This window comes from Carassius gibelio, chromosome B7, assembly GCF_023724105.1.
Source record: "Carassius gibelio isolate Cgi1373 ecotype wild population from Czech Republic chromosome B7, carGib1.2-hapl.c, whole genome shotgun sequence".
Taxonomy (NCBI): Eukaryota; Metazoa; Chordata; class Actinopteri; order Cypriniformes; family Cyprinidae; genus Carassius; species Carassius gibelio.
Window position 1 is genome coordinate 3115716 of NC_068402.1, and position 19408 is coordinate 3135123.

Here is a 19408-nt window from a genome sequence, read left to right on the forward strand (position 1 = left end):
CAGTGTAGGTGGTGTTTGGTTAAGGGCTTAGAGTTAGAACTGCTGTTTTTAATGTGTTTGCCTTTACAAACTTTTTCCAAAATGTACTTTTGTGTTGTTCAGTAATGGCAGAATTTTGAGACATTCATCTGCCAGTTTAATTTTATTAGGGGTCCATAAGCACATCATGTTTATATCATTAGATAAATTGTTGTAATGTTTTCTTTTAGTTTTATAATGAGAAAATGTGTTATCATCAAAGTAAAATTAAATTAATCAATGTGACGGAAGTGTATAATATGTTTTTTATGTGTTTTGAGGTTTTTTTTTATTTATTTTTGGGTATGATGGTGTGGCTACTTCTCTCTTATACTTAAATATTTTAAGCATTATACATGTACAGTAACTTTAGTAAATACTTTTGGACTGAGATTGTGTGAGCTCTGTGTTTCTCAGCAGAATTATTTCAGGGATATTGTTAGAAAGGAAGAGGTAAAGGTAGGGTATACAATATCTTGTGTTTGGCTCCCTGAACTCAGGATCGAAGCTTGATCTGACAGATGATGATCACTATCATGGTACAAACAAAGCCTAGTTGGATTGGTTTGGTTTTGTCAACTCAAAACTAATCCCATAACCATACATTTGTTCAACTCCCATCATGGTTATGGGCCTGGTGTCTGAAAACTCGTCCACATCTGTTTTAATCTTACTTTTAGGGCAGAATCTAAAACACAAAAAGGTTTTGTTGGTGTCTGAACCCCTGAATATTAAAAAAAAATAATATACATGTATGACTTAATAGTTCATGTTTAAGTTCATATCTGTTTCAGGGTTTGACACCGAAACACTTTGTTATCCACTGATGTCATGAGCGGGCAGTAACAGAAAACACAAATGAGGAGAGATAAGATAAAGTTAACATTTAAACACAGACCAGGATGTCAATATCTTGTTGTTGAATTATCCTTGAATACTGGCAGCTTTCATAAAACTCTAATAGCATTTTCTGTACTCTAAACATTCAGACATTCATGCGTTGAAAGGAGGGTGTAAAAGACTTACCTAGTTGTCTAATCTTATTCACTTCAACACAAATACAGTGCACTGAAAACAAACACCAGATGATTTCTATGTATGGCACCATTTTGGTCACTTTTGTAATCAAGCCTTTGGAAGGATATTCCGGACATTTTTTAAAAGGAATTGTAGATTGTACTTTTCATATGTGGATACAAAATTGTGACATAATCCAAACGCAAATTTAAAATGAAAAAGCAAACTCAATTTGCAAAAGTATTTCCCATATGTTATGAGTTATATTTAAATAGCAATATTTATTACCAATAGGGCTGCACAATATTGGAAAAAAATATTGGAATATATATATTTTTTTCTGTGATATATTTTGTGATGTGTATGTAACCCTCCTCCTCAATTTCACTTTTTAGGGATTTATCATGTGCATGGGGAAATGAATTGATGATGGATTACTAGAATATAAAATCAGAATGTATACACAGAAAACAAGACCTTTGGGTATTTGACTCTGGCTAGAGTGTAGAGAGGCCTGGTTAGCTTAAATATAGCTATACTGCATTTGCTTTTGTTTTTTTTTTTCTTGTGAGCATAAAACTCCCATGCACATGCACTTAATTTGCCAAATAAATAAATAAATAAAAATAAAAGAATCACACCAATCGAACACAATTAAATATCAGACCACAAAGATTGAATGTTCAACTCAAAATGTATTTATATAAATTTTCAGAAACATGTGAATTTCCCTTTCAACAGGTCCTTATTATCAAATAAAATAACTGAACATTACCCCGGGGTTTTTTTTTTTTCTACTTATAAGGCTCAGTTTTGTGGTACCACAACGATGGCGCGCTTGTTGGAGCTCGGGTGAAATATTTCCAAAGGATATAGTCTTTACTCACAGTTCCTTGGTAAAACAGTTAGATTATTGTGCCCGTCTGTCCAAACCGTTCTGTCCCGTGGTAAGATACGCAATGAAGCTGTCCTGAACCTCCGTCCCGTCCGTGTGCAAACACAAGACACCTCCGGAATCAGCGCGAATCATGAGCACATCTCTTACAGCCACATGTATGGCTGCATCCGACGCACATGGCTATGCAGTAACAGTTCGCACATGGCTATGGCGTTAGCTCTTCAGTAGAGTCTCTGTGGCCGATTTTACCAGCTCCAAAACAAAGCTCAATCTCCCGTTTTAACAGGGTAACACAATGACAATAAATAAATCCCCTGGCTCTTAACTTTGATTAACAGTAATCAATCGTGCAGAACTTGCAATTAGCTCATAGCTCTCCCAATTTTTTTTCATCCCCCCTTTCCGTCTCTCCCCGGTTTCTTTTGTCCCGCCCCCCTCAAAAATCCGGTAGGTTGCCAAACTGCTCTCTGGATGGCACTGATTGGATAATAAACAAACTGACACCTAGCCACCCAATGCAAAATAAAATGACAGAGGGTTCAAAGGTTAATCACAACAGAGGATATTTCAACCCCTTACAATTGTATAACTCAATAAATATGAATTAATATCAAATACTTGTAACAAACAAACAAACAAAAAAAATATTACACACCAAGAACAATTGAACTGGCCCAGTTCTGTTAACAGAACACAATAAACAATATGTAAATTTTGCAGGGTGCTACATGTATAAATTCAGGAATATTACTCTTGAATCCATTGACGCCAGAACAATTAACAGAGACACACTACTGCAACACTGTATACACTGTAATCAGTGAGTAAAATTTGAGAAATGTAAATAACATCAAGTAAAAAAACATCAAGAAGGACAAAATAGTGAAATAAAGCAACTGAAGTTATCAACCTGGTACAACAAATAAATATTTAATTCTAAGAACAATTGCCTTGAATGCGCAGCAAAAGACAACTTGCAAAAAAGTAGATCTGTAGGTCCAGTGCAGAGGTTGTGGAACATGCAGGCTCACATAATCAGCATGACCACCACATCCAGCCTGGTGTTTTGCAGATCTCTCATTCTCCTCCACTTGCATTTGATCCTGCCAAAAGATTACAGTACATGAAGTCAGCTCACACACCAGGAAACAGGAGATAGGCTCTGCATTATGGGCAGTTACTTACCTGCCAAAAGCTTGTTCCACCACAACATGTCCTTTGCAGATCTGTGTGTTCCCGTGCTGATCCTGGGTGGTCAGGGCACCATTGTCCCACTTTGGTGTGATAATAAATGGGTATTTGCGACTAGAATGAGCAAACTGATACACCAATTTCAGGACTAATTAGGACCTTTCTGTCAAGACTGCAGCTGTGCACAGAGCCTATACAGGGGGTAGTGCAAAATAATTTGTTTACTCTAGAAGACTGACATTGGTAGAAGAGGAGAAAGACAGACCAATACAATTGTGGGTTTAAGCTAAATGTTCTTATCCGGCCTATACAGAGGGTACTAAAAATTACAAACTTGTATACACATAGCATCAGTCTTCTCCAAGATGCTACAAAATACTCACCTCCCCATCTTTTCTGCCCATCTCGCGAAGAAGGTGGATTTCCTGAGGATCCTGGAGTCATGTACCCTGCCTGAATATCAGAAGTGGTTAATTGCTGCGTATGCTATGCCCTTTACGGAATGTGCTTGTGGTATATTGGTGCATGACAGTTACAGAATTCAATAAAAAATTACCTGGTTCTCCTACAAAGATGTTCCGAAACCTCCCTTTTCCATCCACAATACCCTGGAGGACTACAGAAAAGTAGCCTTTTCTATTCAGGCAGTCCCCTCCTCTGACAGGTGGCCACTGTATTTGTATGTGGCATCCATGTATGACACCTGCAATACACAATAACAATGCACCGTTTATGACAGATATACAGTTTGACTAGTGGTCTTTTTTGATTGACTATATATTAATTGTATATATTAAAGGGATAGTTCACCCAAAAATGAAAATTATGTCATTAATATCTCACCCTCATGTCGTTCCAAACCAGTGAGACCTCCATTCATCTTTGGAACACAGTTTAAGATATTTTAGATTTAGTCCGAGAGCTCTCAGTCCCTCCATAGAAACTGTGTGTACGGTGTACTGTCCATGTCCAGAAAGGTAAGAAAAACATCATCAAAGTAGTCCATGTGACATCAGAGGGTCAGTTAGAATTTTTTGAAGCATTGAAAATACATTTTGGTCCAAAAATAGCAAAAACAACGACTTTATTCAGCATTGTCTTCTCTTCCGTGTCTGTTGTGAGAGAGAGTTCAAATCAAAACAGTCTGGATATCCAGTTCGCGAACGAATCATTCAGTTCACCAAATCGAACTGAATCGTTTTAAACAGTTCGCATCTCTAATACGCATTACTCCACAAATGTCACATGGACCTCTGATGTCACATGGACTACTTTGATGATGTTTTTCTTACCTTTCTGGACATGGACAGTATACCGTACACAGCTTCAATGGAGGGACAGAAAGCTCTCGGACTAAGTCTAAAATATCTTAAACTGTGTTCTGAATATAAACGGAGGTTTTACGGGTTTGAAACAACATGAGGGTAAGTTATTAATTACATAAATTTGCTATCTGGGTGAACTAACCCTTTAAGTTCAGCTGATTTATATTTTGGGGAAAAATTGCATGATTGGAACGGTGACTCTATTGAAGGAAATAAATAATTAAATCAAATTAGCACTGTTAAAAAATAAGAAATAAACTGTTGACTAATTGATGCTAATTAGATAAAATGAATAAACAGTTTAACCAAACTTATTTTACCTGGAAGAAATACAATTCTGACATTTTTGTGTGTAAAGTCTGTCAGAAATATCTCTACTGTGTACCTGATGGCAGCTGTCACACACTGTCGCTAGGCAACAGGAGCGGTAGGCGGGAACAGCTAGTGATATAAAGAGGAAATCTTCATAGACCATAATCTCATTTAACAACAGTCACTTTCACCTTCGTGGACTTTGAAGGCTGCAGCCTCTGAATTGGGACGCAGTTACAGTGTAACTTTCCTGTTTTTGCAATAAAACGGATATATTAGACTGAATGAAATGTAAATAAATACAATAACACTCACTGTTTATCCCAATGTTTCACATCAGAGATGCAAATATTGTCCAGGCTGAATGTCTAAATTTGGTCTGGACATAAACAAATGAATGAGGATGTGTTTATATGCAAACATAAGCATCTTTTATCTGAGATCTAAGTCGTGCCTGCAAAATTAGCAGAAAGAACTATATTCCAAACACTGTGGGCACAAGCTACTCTCCTCAAGACTTCAAGGACACCAAAGTGCACCTTTACAAACACAAAGGAAACAGACAGATGTGTTATAACCACCAAGGAATCTCAGGAAAAATCCTTGCAAGAATCCTCCTGAACGTCTCACTGTACTTAGAGCAGGGTTTACTCACTAAGAGTCAGTGTGACCTCAGGAGACAACGAGTAACAGTAAACATGATATCTGCTGTAACGGATATGCAGGTCATCGATTCAAGGTGTCTGAACTAATGAATCTAAAACAATGCAAACCCAACGCTTGTAGATTTTGAATTCAGGCATATAAACCCAACTCTTTCTAAATCAAATGCCTGGCCTGGCGCCAGCCTGGCTGGATTTAAATTATTTACGACACTGGACGAGACATTCCAAAGTCACGTGAGCAGCCTCAAAGGAGAAACGACCACATTCTTAAACACACACACACACACACAAACTTTTCTTTAAACTCTTTATGTAAGTCCTTAATGATATGTATTTTGAATATGTTTGTGCCTTGCATAAAATGGTTAATCCTTGTTATGCGAGGATTATAATTTGCTGACTTGTAAATTGGAAATGTTTGTCCTAATTTTAATGTTCTCAAATAGAATCATGAGTTGTAACCCTACCCCTGACCAGCTCATAAAACTTTATGATTCCACTGGGAAACAGGACAGGAAAAACCAGCCCACTGGCACCTTCTCTCAATGTATTCTAAACTGGTACCTTTTCTCAATGTATTCTAATGTATTAAGTATTGCTTTTTGGTGCATTAGATGTTTTCCATAATAAAAAATTGGAGTATCCACAATTTTATTGTGTGTTAATCTTTAAATGCGTGTAATTCTGCATATGAATGTAACGTCGTGTTTTTATCAGTTATATATGTACTTTTCGGTGTCTTTGGAATTGTCATGGTGTGACCCAACTATCCACCTATATGCAAGGTGTGTAAAATGTATTAATCTGGAATTACGAACTTGCTGGAATATCACTGCTGAAATCTTATAAGCCAGAACTTATAAGAGTGGGTGTTTCCCAAGAGACAAAGGAACATTTTCCCGCTTCAGATCACGGACGTTCATTGGTTGTTCACGCGAACAGAGGCGTGAACCATTCGAGCTATAAGAGCTGACCCAGGAAGTTCCTCCCCCTCTTCTGCTCTCTTCGTCTTCTTTGGCGCTTTGACCCCGCTCGTCCTTCTTCGCGGCCTTGGTCCGCTCTCCTATTGTCTGGTCCCTCTCAGCACGGCGACTGAGAGAACAGCCATTCTCATGGCTCCTTCGGGAGCTTTCATCTCCGTTGTTTTTGTTTCTTTTCCTTACTAAGTTTATTCACCTATTCGCCTCTCCACACGAGGAAGACGAATTCTGAAACATTGCTTTGTTGGACCTTTCATATATCGCGAGATTCCGCAGCAGCCCCGGAAGACACGAAAGGACAAAGAACCACGCTCACGCTGTTCACACGCACGCTGGTCTGGTGAGTCTCAAAAGACCACGCTCACACGCATGCTGGACCCATGCAAATATCATTCTCTATGAATATTCAAATGCTGCTTAAAGTTTGTCTATCACCTTTTCAAGGTGTTTTGATCTCTCACCTCTCTCAATCATTCTCTCTCTCTCTCTCTCTCTCTCTCTCTCTTTCTCTCTCTCTCCCTCATTTGGATTCCGTTATATCTTGTACAAAGTTTACTGTCTGTATTGTCGTGCGCGTATTTACTCTGTGTGATTTGTAGTTTGATATATTATTAGTTCAAATATAAAAAAAACAATATATATTCATGATTGCCTCTAAACCGCTCACATTACGAGTCAATGAAATGTCTGATCTTTAGCTACAAGCTCTTTACTGTTTATTAACAAAATTTCATAATGATAGGACAATATTTTCATGTCCAGAGAATATTTTTTCCTTGAATTATAAGAATTGATAACTTTATTGAAAATTGATAAGTTAATCTTACGGCCGTTTGCTGGACAAACCACTGTTTGAGTTGCAGTAATTTACAGTAAGATATATCACTATATATATATATATATCCGACGGGTAAATATCTGTAAGGCTGCTGGTCCCGATGGCATCCTAAGCCTTAATGCTCAGAGCATCCACAGTCCAACTAGCCGGTGTTTTCACAGAAATTTTCAACTTCTCCCTCTGTCTGTCTGTGGTTCCCTCATGCTTCAAAAAACATTCTCACTCCCAGCTCGTCAGATATTTACACTTCGTCAGGACCCCTCTGCATCACTTTCCGATACACAGGATCAGAGATGTATAGTAACGAAGTAGAACTACTTCACTACTGTACTTAAGTACTAAAAGGCGGTATCTGTACTTTACTAGAGTATTATTTTTTTCTCCTACTTCCACTTTTACTTCGGTACATATTTTCGCTGAGTTTAATACTTTTACTCCGATATTTTTTTTTATGTGCTGCATCGTTACTCGTTACAATTATGATGTTACGAATCATTCCATTACAAACCACTGCCAGAACTGTAGATGGCAGTTTGATGAAGCTGGCACATCATTGAGCGAATCAAGCGATTAAGAAGACTGCGCATGCTGACTGAACTGCTGTCTGTGAAGAGAGAAATGAACACCGAACCGAGCCAGATAATGACTCGTTCACGAGTCAAGAACCGGTTGCATCGGTTTTCGGATGACCAGTAACGTTAGTTCTTTCTGACAGTTCGATTCAGTAAACCAGTTGAAGAAAACAGTTCACCGATTCTTTTGCGCTCGATGCAATGGCGTCATTGGCGTTGACTGCACATTGGCTCATAACATTAAGAATCAGTTCAGAATCAATCACCAAAAGAATCAGTTCGGTTCCAGACGCTCTGTGTGTCGGTTTGCTTCACGCTAAATCACACATGCGCAGTATCATCAGCTCATCAGTTCACGAATCGGACGCGTCTGACAGAAACGGTTCTTGACTCGTGAACGAGTCATTATCTGGCTCGGCTCGGTGTTCATCTTCAGTTCTCTCTTCACAGCAGTTCAGTCAGTGTACTGTTTGAGTCAATGAATTACTCCGGGATATTGGTTTGTTTTAACTCAGAGGGAGTGTCAGACACATTAAACAAGTTAAGCTTAATTCATCTGTGGATTAATGCGTATTGGAGACGCGAACTGTTTAAAACGATTCAGTTCGATTTGGTGAACTGTTTCAAAAAGATCCGGTTACATCGAATGATTCGTTCGCGAACCAGATATCACAAACTGCTTTGTTTTTAACTGTCTTACAACAGACACGGAAGAGAAGACAATGCTGAATAAAGTCGTAGTTTTTGCTATTTTTTGACCAAAATGTATTTTCGATGCTTCAAAAAATTCTAAATGACCCTCTGATGTCTTACGGGTTTGAAACAACACAAGGGTAAGTTATCAATGACATCATTTTGCAAATTGGGCTAACTAACCCTAGTAACCTTTTTTGTTTACAAGAAGTTACAGTCAAAGGAATTGTGATTGTCCTTTAGGTTAATCATTTGAAATAGTAAAAACAATATGTTCAAACTTTTGACTATTTTCTTTAATAGCTACATAACACAATACTTCTACTTTTACTTTCAGTACTTGAGTAGTAAATTTTAAAATAGACTACTTGCAATACTTAAGTACAAAAAATGTTGAATACTTTAGTACTTCTACTTAAGTGTGGTGCTTAAAGAGCACTTCTACTTCTACTCAAGTCACTTTTTTGATAGGGCACTTGTACTTTTACTCAAGTATGGTTCTATAGTACTTTATACATCTCTGCACAGGATACACCTCTAGGTCATTTTTTTATGTGCAGGTTCTCCATTAGTTTAGATAAAAATCCTTGGCATCAACATGCCGATGTGAAAGGCACTGGGAATTTTATTGTCATGACTAACTTTCGTAATATATATTGTGTAATAATATTGCCATCATTGCATATATGTTTAAGTGTAATTTTTCATGTAAATAGTCTTAACGGTTTTATTAACGTCATTTTTTGCAAATACTTGTGACTGCACTTTTATTTTCCTGTCTTACTTTATATTGTTCAGAAGTTACAGGTTTAGGGTAAAGCAGGGGTTTTATTCCAGTCAAAGTATAAATTTGTAGACAAATTATTATTATTAATTTTAAATACATGCAAACCATTAAACTAAGACAAACAACTGGAAAGAATTGAGGACCCTGCATGTCAAAAAGTGATGCTAAAAGGATACCCCTGCCCTGAGCATTGAAAATGATGCTAAAGGGGTATGTTGAGCGTCAAATCGTGATGTCAAAGGGTCCTGACCAACTGTCAGTGAGTTAGGAGTGATAATGTGTTGTGTAAGCAGGTTCTACAGTAAACATTTGTTTATTACAACTTCAAGGCACTGGACCTATTGAGACACATTTACAATCAAAATTTTCTGCAATAAAACAAAACAAACAAACTAATGAATAAGACTGAATGACATGTAATCAAATGTGACTAAAATAATAACACTCATTGTTTATGCTTCAGTTTCACGTCAGTGATGTAAATACTGTCCATCCTAAATGTCTAAATGTGCTGTGGACATAAACAAATGAATGAGGATGTGTTAACATGCAAACATATTCATGTTTCATAAACAAGAAAAAAAAATACAATAAACGGCAGGAGTAGGAAACAAAACTATTAGAATTTTGAGATGAAATCTAAATCTTTGGATTCCATTCAATCACAGTCTAGTATCTAGATTGAGTATCAAGACAGAGAACATCAGACACATTTCTCCTGAAACAGAAGTAGATGATGGTATTTTATTTTGGATGATGAGAGTCTTTTCTAACATTATAAATGGACGTCAGGGTAATAAATACACAATATGAGCAGATTAATGGAGACTGGTCTCTGTTGTACCGTGGCCGGGAAGTGCAAAACAACATTACAAAGTGTGAAACACTTTTACAAAGCTTGAGACAAATTTACATGTTGGAATACATTTTTACCAATCATAAAACACAATTACATGGGGAAAACACTTTTACCAAGGACGAAACAAATTTACATTTTAGAAAAAAAAATTAACAAGACGCAAAACACTTTTACCAGTCCCGAAACAAATTTACAATGACAGATTCTTCACGGAAAGGGAATGTACCACACACCGGAAGTGACGCGGTGAAAGGTGTTGTTGTTGTTAACGAGCGCGGTAAATTCGTGTTCTGGCTTAACGTTTATGGTGATCGAACATGGACTGCGAACGAAGGATGTTTTGCCCGTTTTGTGGCAAACAAATGAGCAATTTAACGCGGTTTTGCTTTGCGTGTGGTCGGTGTTTGGAGTTCCTTAAGGACGCGGACCAGACGGAAACACCGGGGACGTCTCGACAGCCGGACAGTGCTAAGCAAAGTAAGTTGTTATTTGTTTGTTTTTTAGTGTAGCAAAATGCTAGTTATCTGAGGCAATGTGAATAAAAATCAGTAATGCTAATGATAATTTTTTGAGATGTTTTGAAACGGAACTCTGTCAATTTCAGCAGAACAACCATGCCCATCATATAGACAGTTCATGGAGTACAGAAGCTCGAAGTCAAAAGAACGGCAGTCTTTTAACTATGGGCCAAAAGGAAGATTTAAGCCTAAAGAAAGAAAACACGTCCAGGTAAATTGTACTGACGGTCCTATACAATTTTGCAATGCTCTATATGTATTTGTGTATTTTTATATTACCTATGTATACATTAATTATATATCTTTGTTATTTTACTAGATAAATGTAGGATTGATGGTGCCACATGAAACTGATGGAACCGATTTAAAACCTCTAAGAGGAAAAACACTCCCGTTATTTACAGACCCGGAGGTAGCAGCACCTGAACTACTGAAACAAGCTGTACAGAAAATGAGAACATTTAACAAGGACATGCACGAAGGACCTTACGTCCTTTTGTATCCAGACTGCTCAGAGGTGGTCCATGTGCCTGGGTCAGAAAGGCCATTCAAATTGGCAGAATATAAAAAGGAGATAGGAAAGGCATATTCCAGGATCACTTTTTTCATTTGCCTAGAAAAACACTATAAAAGAGGTTAGTGGATCTCATAATTCAATATTTTTACATATTTTGATACTCTGCTGGACGATAGATAATGTTTGTTTGGTTTTATTTTTTTTCAGTGGATGATACCTCAGACTCTGATTCTGAAATTGTTATCACAACAAGGAGCACAGCTGAATTCAATCGAGCTGACACTTTGGTACATCAGTTATTTAAAAAAATATATATAGTTGTGTATGTTTGTATTTATTTATGAGATTTTACGCACACAATCTTTGTCCTGGTCAATAATTTAGTGGAAAATGGTTTGTTTTGATTATTTTGCAGTAACTATTATACAGCAACACAGGAAACCATTCAGCATTGATGTACGTGGTAATGGAACAATAATGGAAGCTGTTTTGAATTTATGAATTTTATCTGTTTCCTCTCAGGTTTTTGAACCACAAAATCGAAGTACTCCCAAACTCAAGCTGGAAGATGAAAGGTAGGTGTTGCACACTTGTACAAAAAGGAAATTTCAGGCGTGCATGGGTTGAAATTATTTATTTACTTCTTGACTTGATCTTATTGGGCTACAGTGCTTTTACTACCAGGTAAAGGGCAAATTGAAAATAAATTTCATTTAACTCTCAAAATTGTGATAAAACTACAAGCAGATATTTCACTCCTTATACACATTATACATTTATATTGCTGTTTTGGAAATGTTTTATCACTTTTGTTCACCTGGAAATAAAGCAAGATTGCACATAAGCTCAACGTTGCTACAGGCTGTTTCTGTAACTGACTGAGGTGCCTCCTCACTCCCTAACTAAAGGACCCACAGCTGCTTGGATGAGCTTTACTTAATTCACCTGCAAGAGCTTATTGGTGTGTCCTAAAAACATAACAATAAGCTCTTGCAGGTGAATAAACACAAATGACAAATTAGCCAAACCTTAAAAAAAAAAAATGAGAATGAAGTGGGATATATATATATATATATATATATATATATATATATATATATATATATATATATATATATATATATATATATATATATATAATATTATTTATTTTATTTTTATTTTTTTTCTAGTGGTAATCAACCAATAGGAATCTTGGTGTATACATTATTTGTACATGATTTGACTGTAGGCCCAAAGGACACCTGCTGGTTTTAAGATTGTCTCTCTTTTCATCCATTTGACTTGCTGACGAAGGCTAGATACCAAATTTCATGAGAGTCCTTTTAAATAATCGATCTTTAAGTTGTTGATGTGATCAGAGAATTCACTCTGATGAACTTCAAACAGGAAAGACTGTATGTGTAATGTGATTTATAAAATAATAATCTTTTTTTTTTAAATAAATCTTTCTGTTCCCTATAATGCAACCTTTTACTCAAAACTATATTATAGCCTTTATCATGGAGCTAATCATTTGTATGTTTTATCATGTTTCAGAGATGCACCAGGACATCCATCAACAATTCAGCCAGGACAGGTAATAAGGCAGACTGGCACCAAGACATTTCTTGCTTTCAGTGTTGTTGTTACAGATATTTTAATCTTTTTTTTTTTTTTTAGATAGTTATATCTGATGCTGAGGATGAGGATCTGGAACCACCTGAAAAAAATCCAGAAAAAACGTCTTGCTACAGGTAAATAATAAACAAAAAAAAAATCATAATTTAACTTTATTTAACTGATTTCACGGGGAGTACATTTTTGTTTGTAAGATGTTTTAACATGGAATTGATAATTTCTCAACAGTAAATACACAGACCTGTATTCACCAAATGTTGAGCAAGAGGATGAAGAGCTGGTTGCTGTCAATGTGCAGAATTTCCAACACACAACAATGTAATATGACAGCTTTTGACTATAGCACTCCTGTTTTTTCCCTGTACAATAGTTCTGGTATATCTGGAATATCCACAAAGTAAGTAACTTTTTATCATTACAGGGAGGAGACAGACATTACATTATCTGACATCATAGCAAACCTGTCACTTCCTATTGATCATAAAAGAGTCAGCCGGTTCAACATCTCAAGGGCAAATGTTTGGGATGGGGCAGTCAGAGGTTTCAAGCGTGCAACATATTCAGAAACCTGTGACATGCTGGTCAAATTTACTGATGATACTGGTGTTCTGGAAGAGGGAATTGACACTGGTGGTCCAAGACGAGAGTTTTTAACTCTACTAATGAAACATCTAAAAGACCGGCCCATTTTTGATGGACCAGAAGGACATCGATTCTTGGTCTACAATGCAAAGGGTATGCATATTTGTTAGATGTGTATTATAGGCTACTAATGGTTTGTTAATGATCATTGACCATATATATCACATGACATATGCTTGTATATTACAGTATATAATGCATTGTTTGTTTTAATTTTGCAATATGAATTCATTCACAGCTGTTAGGGAGGATGAATACTACCTGGCAGGAAAGATGATTGCGGTGTCAGTTGTGCATGGAGGTCCAGGACCCCATTTCCTGTCGAAAGATCTTGTACATTATCTTGCAGGCCAGCCTTCATTTAAAGCACCAGTTAATTTAATAACTGATGAAGAAATAGGGAAAGCTTTGCAAGAGGTGAGAATAGCATAAGGCTACGGGATAGTAGGGCAGAGTTTTACATAGTTCCTGCAGTGTTTTGAGACAGTGTTTACTTCCTATATCCAGTACAGAATTTAATTAATTTATTCATTTTTGATGGTGTAAGATTACACTATGCTGTGTATGTATCTCTCAAAAAAAAAATAGGCAAAGAGATAGTGCTAACAGTTACTAACTGGGGTGTTTATGCCCCTTTTCATCTTTTTCAGATTGAGAATGCTGCTTCATTGGATGCTCTGCACGAATGTATGATGAGACACAGTACAATGTTACAGACAGCAGGTTGTCTGAGACATTTGGCTACTGTAGAAGAAAAGAGAGAAATTGTTTCAGACTACCTCCAGTGGTATATTATTGACCGCAACTCATCTGTAATTGACAGGTAAGATGATATTTGTAGTGATGAGATTTTCTTCTTTTTTACAGCAGCCGGTGTCATTCCAGTCTTAGTTTGTAACAATTAATTTTAACGTGCAATGTGAAAATAGGGCTCTTTTAAATCAGTTTTCAACATAACCCCCCCCCCCCCCCCACACACACACACACACACAAATGTATGTTTGTTAAGGTGGATAGTAATTGTAGAGAAAATAATATTTAACAGTTTAATTTAAATTCAGTTGCCACTACACAGCACTGAAACAATGTGTGTGTTCACTCTGTAGATTCAGGGAGGGTCTTTCAACCCTGGGGTTTTTGACTGCACTACAGCAACACCCTACTTTGCTGGCCCCTGCCCTGTGCCACTCTGAAAAGCAACTCACTGCTTTTGATCTTGAGAGACTCTTCAAACCTGACCTCAGTCCTTCGGGGAGTAATCGAAGACTTAAAGAAAGTCAAACCATGGGCTACTGGGCAGACTATCTCCTTGATTGTGAAGGTTAGTTTTAGTTTTTATAACTAGTTAAGAAAACACATGGCAATCAAAGTTGCAAGCAGCATTTATCGGGGTTCAAGCATTGCCAGCCCTTAAGCACATAAGCATCAAAAGACATTACGTTTTATTTAGCAATAATGTAACCACCTAAATCACAGAAGGAAAAGGCCATTACAGGCAATTTACCATAGCCATTTGAAAGTTGACGATGATTGATGAATTTTGCATGCTGCTTTAGAATTTTATGTCTCATATGCTCACCAATTTTGGTGAAGTTCTGAGTTTTCATTTAGGATTTATAGGCTTTTGAGTGTTTTGCCATGCCAATTTTCTAAATGAAATGGCTGTTATGGCTACCCACATGGTAGTTTTTTTTTTTTTTGATAATTATTGATCTAGAGAGTCCAGAGAATTGTACTGCACTGGTTTGGTTGCAACTGAGCTAAAAATCAACGACTAGTTCGTGCAAGTAGGTTTCTCAGATGATAGCAAATTTTTGATGCACAATTTGATTGACAGCAGTAGTTCTTGAGGCAAAGTTGTTTAGTATGAGGATATCTATCAAATGATATGCATCATGTGATAACAGAACTGTAAAACTCACAACCCTATTGTATTGTACAATTACAATAAGGTTTCAGCTCTTTGAGTTTGAACCCCTAATTGTGTATCTGATTTGTTTTTCTTTGCAGAAGGCCAGGCTGCTGTGTCTGTGGAAGATGTTTTGATGTTTGCAACTGGGCTGTCTTCACTTCCCCCATCTGGCTTGGAACCGCTGCCACAAATAGAGTTCCTGGATGACTCTGCTTTCCCAATAGCAAATACATGTTCAAACTCCTTAAAATTACCACTCCTAGACTCATACACTTTGTTTAAGTCACAAATGGACTTTGGAATTCAAAATAGTCCAGGATTTGGCTGTTTTTAAGCTAAATAGATGACCCCTAGAGTTAAGACTCCGTTAACATTGTTGTTAAAGGTTCACTTTAAAGTGCAGTTGCCACAATTGTTTTTATAATGTAACAATATGTGAGCATGTTTTTTTTTTTTCTAACCGTTAACATTTTGAAAGCGTTTTAGATTTTTGACTCTCAAACTGGGATCCCTTTGTGAATCATTGTTTTAGATAAAGAAACAAGTAGTTCAAGAAGTTTTGTTTTCTATACTACAAAAATTTAATAAATACAGATTTTTGACTGATTTACATCACACTTAAAAACAATTAAGCTGTGGGTGACAGATTCATAAACATTGTGTTCAGACAGACAGCAGTATTCCACCACTACAAAAAAAAACTCCCTTTTTGATAATTTCATAGCTGAGCCATTTCTTTTAGTTTCATGTATAGTTCTGATGCAGACTCCCAGTTTTCTGGCTTCTGTAACTGATTGTGTTCCATGGCAAAGTCCAAGTACTCCTGCATGTTAGCGTCCCCACAAGGAGTCATTGACAGGCTAGCCTCAGGAAGGGCATCCAGTTCAGCCTGTTCGATTTGAAATCCGCAGTCTCTGGAGCCAAATCTATGTTAAATAGAAAACATAAGCATTTTTTATGTAAACTAAAACGTTAGAATAATACTTTTATCTGTTTATAATCAATTTATCACCTGTGTGGTAAGTAGTAGAGTTCATTGGGTACTCCTCCTGGACATGCTGCTGTTCTGGAAGGGCGAATCCTGTGACTGTTCCACAGTCTCACACACTCATCCAAGTCCTTCTGAACAACATCACCAAAGCAATATCTCAATAGGCACTGATGCTCATGACTCCCATTGAAGTATCCTGCTTCTCTAAGGTCTGCAAATAACTCCATCCAGAACTGAGACCTATTGAAATTTATACAAATTGTAGTTATACTTGTAACCATATACACATATGTTTGAATAATAAAATCAAAGATTAGTCGTAATAACATTTATGGTCTGCATCTTTTGGTCATTTGATTTTTTTTTTTTTTCATTACTCGTTCGAATGACCAAAAGATGCAATGACAGTTTATGAAGACCACTCACCTTCCCTTTCTAAATATAGACCACCAGGACTCAATACGCTGGTTATTTATAGATGAGCCGTACATGTGGCTGGACGCGCCAGAGTAGTAGTCACTGTGATGGTGGCGTAGCGTACATTGAATTGCAGCCATCATGCCGTTCTCAGTGCCGCAATCAGTCCTCAGTCTCATGGGGATGACACCGAGGTTTCGCACACATGACATGAAAAAGTAAGCAATCACTGTTGGGTTATTGTTTGTTGGTCCACATTCAAGCCACAGTACTTTACGTGAAAATCCATCTATGCATCCCGATATGGCCAAACCGAATGGCTTAAGTTTATCATAACCATCTGCGTGCCACATATAGTTAGGTCCCATTGAGTGGTAAATTCTTCTTGTAAACCTTCTGCGTGTTCTGCTCTCACACCCTCGAGGATTAAGCTCCCGGAGCATATTCATCACATCATCCCTCTTCACTCGAAAATTGTACTTTTGTTTAAGTACCTGCCACATCGTGCGGTAGCCAAATAGTTGTCCAGGTCCACGAAGTTCCAATCTGATGGCGTTCCTCACGGAGTTTAGAGAGGAATAAGACTTTCTGCGGTACAACCCGGCTTCGTTCAGTTTACTTTTAAGAGTCCTCAAGCTGATGTTTACACCGTGTAGACTTGACATCATGTCCACGATTACAGCGTACGAGTGGCCCTCGTTAAAATATTGAACACATTGATGCAGTATGTCTGGTGTTTCCGTCTGGTCCGTGTCCTTAAGGAACTCCAAACACCGACCACACGCAAAGCAAAACCGCGTTAAACTGCTCATTTGTTTGCCACAAAACGGGCAAAACATCCTTCGTCCGCAGTCCATGCTCGATCCGCGCTCATTAACAACAACAACACCTTTCACCGCGTCACTTCCGGTGTGTGGTACATTCCCTTTCCGTGAAGAATCTGTCATTGTAAATTTGTTTCGGGACTGGTAAAAGTGTTTTGGGTCTTGTTAATTTTTTTTCTAAAATGTAAATTTGTTTCGTCCTTGGTAAAAGTGTTTTCCCCATGTAATTGTGTTTTATGATTGGTAAAAATGTTTTCCAAAAAGTAAATTTGTCTCAAGGTTTGTAAAAGTGTTTCACACTTTGTAATGTTGTTTTGCACTTCCCGGCCACCGTACTGTTGCTCATGTCTGCTGTGTCTCATCTTCACCAGCAGAGGCCTCTGCTCTGAAGAGGAAAAAGAAGGACAAGAATCTCTCTTTCCTCTTCATCTTGTCTTTTTTATTATTATTTCTAAAACTCTTCTCACAATAATCACAAGTATTCTGTCATCTCACACAATGGTGCCTCAAACTGAGGTTTTAAGCGTTAAAATTGTAATTAAATAATGTTTATAAGTATGTAATTCTGTTAAATAAGGTTCATTTTCATATTGACTGATACAGGCTGACGTAAGTCAGATGTAAGTATGGAAATTAATGGAAAGAGATATACACAAATATAGAGGAAGTGAATATGAAATAGGGTTTTTAGACTAGTAAACAAATAATGTGATACTAAATGAGTGATGAGAGCAGATATAATAATCATTACACAGTTTGAAGCAGAGGACAGAAACATCAGACTCAGGACAGAAACACAACCTCTTAAGTAAGAATAACTCTTAAGTTCATTCTTTAACTAGAATTAGACTTTGAGAAGTTAATATTATCTGACTTGTTGTGAATCCTGTCATGCCGCTAAGATTTTTTTTTTTTCATAATGTTTTACTCTAAAATGAAAATGAGTGTTTTAGATTTTTTTAATGCATTTTTTCATCTTCAGAAATGGACCAGACTCTGTATTTCATTCTTCTTCTCATTGGTGAGTGTGTTTGTGGTTTTATTCATGATTTCTAGTTTCATTAGGTTTGATCCTGTTATGAAAAGCATTAAAGCAGCGTCTCTCTTTCACAGCTCTCTGCTCCGTATCTGAATGTGTTCAGCATCAGTATCACTTTATAAATGAGAAGAAGACCTGGACTGAAGCTCAGAGATACTGCAGAGAGAAATACACAGATCTGGCCACCGCTGACAACATGAACGACACAAACGAGCTGAAGAAGAGTGTGAATGATTCAAGTGTTCAGTATTTCTGGATTGGGCTGCAGAAGACGGGTCGTGATGAATGGCACTGGTCTTCAGGTGAACCTGTGCTCTATCTGAACTGGGCGCCTGGACAACCAAATCTTGGTGCAGAAGAATGCGTTATGATGACCGATGGACAGTGGCATGATGGAAGATGTAGCACGCTCCTAACTTTTATTTGTAATTCCTCCAATAACAGTAAGTGCATCTCCCTACAATGACAAAAAATATTAATGTATAAAAAGAAGCACAGAGTTTTTGACCCTGCTCCTGGACTCCACTGCCCTGTGAAGTTTCTATCCAACCTGCTTCAGCTTGTGATTATCAGCTGATCCTGAAGAGCTTGATTTGCTGGTTCTGGGGTGTTTGATTAGGGTTGGAGTGAAACTCTGCAGGACTGTGGCTCTCCAGAACAGATGTTGTCCACTGCTGTACACCGTTCTGACACAATACTAATCGCTTCTACATTTTAATGTGGTCATACATATAAACAAGCTGAAGTCAGTTTCTGTAGAGACAAACTAATGT

At 37.3% G+C, this 19408-nt stretch overlaps 2 protein-coding genes and 1 pseudogene across 3 annotated transcripts; 2 read left to right on the forward strand and 1 right to left on the reverse strand.

The window, feature by feature from the left end:
- LOC127961741 (C-type mannose receptor 2-like) overlaps window positions 1–53 on the forward strand; it is a 49340-nt pseudogene extending 49287 nt beyond the window's left edge.
- Window positions 54–10140: 10087 nt separating this feature from the next.
- On the forward strand, window positions 10141–15721 carry LOC127961735 (G2/M phase-specific E3 ubiquitin-protein ligase-like). Of its 2 annotated transcripts, XM_052560978.1 has the most exons (13): window positions 10141–10632; window positions 10760–10884; window positions 10993–11308; window positions 11398–11477; window positions 11713–11765; window positions 12730–12769; window positions 12853–12926; window positions 13039–13128; window positions 13232–13545; window positions 13691–13869; window positions 14103–14275; window positions 14559–14773; window positions 15463–15721. In XM_052560978.1, exons 1-13 carry the CDS (start codon window positions 10473–10475, stop codon window positions 15696–15698), a joined length of 2055 nt encoding a protein of 684 aa, XP_052416938.1. In that variant the 5' UTR covers window positions 10141–10472; the 3' UTR covers window positions 15699–15721. The 2 variants fall into 2 exon arrangements, with proteins under 2 accessions (XP_052416938.1, XP_052416939.1); XM_052560979.1 differs by lacking the exon at window positions 15463–15721 and having other exon boundaries at window positions 14559–14778.
- A 209-nt stretch (window positions 15722–15930) lies between these two features.
- LOC127961736 (uncharacterized) lies at window positions 15931–17925 on the reverse strand. The gene is made up of 3 exons (XM_052560980.1): window positions 16782–17925; window positions 16377–16595; window positions 15931–16290 (listed from the first exon to the last, which is right to left on the reverse strand). The coding sequence occupies exons 1-3, from the start codon at window positions 17717–17719 to the stop codon at window positions 16083–16085; spliced, it is 1365 nt and encodes a 454-aa protein (XP_052416940.1). The 5' UTR covers window positions 17720–17925; the 3' UTR covers window positions 15931–16082.
- Between the last annotated feature and the right edge of the window lie 1483 nt (window positions 17926–19408).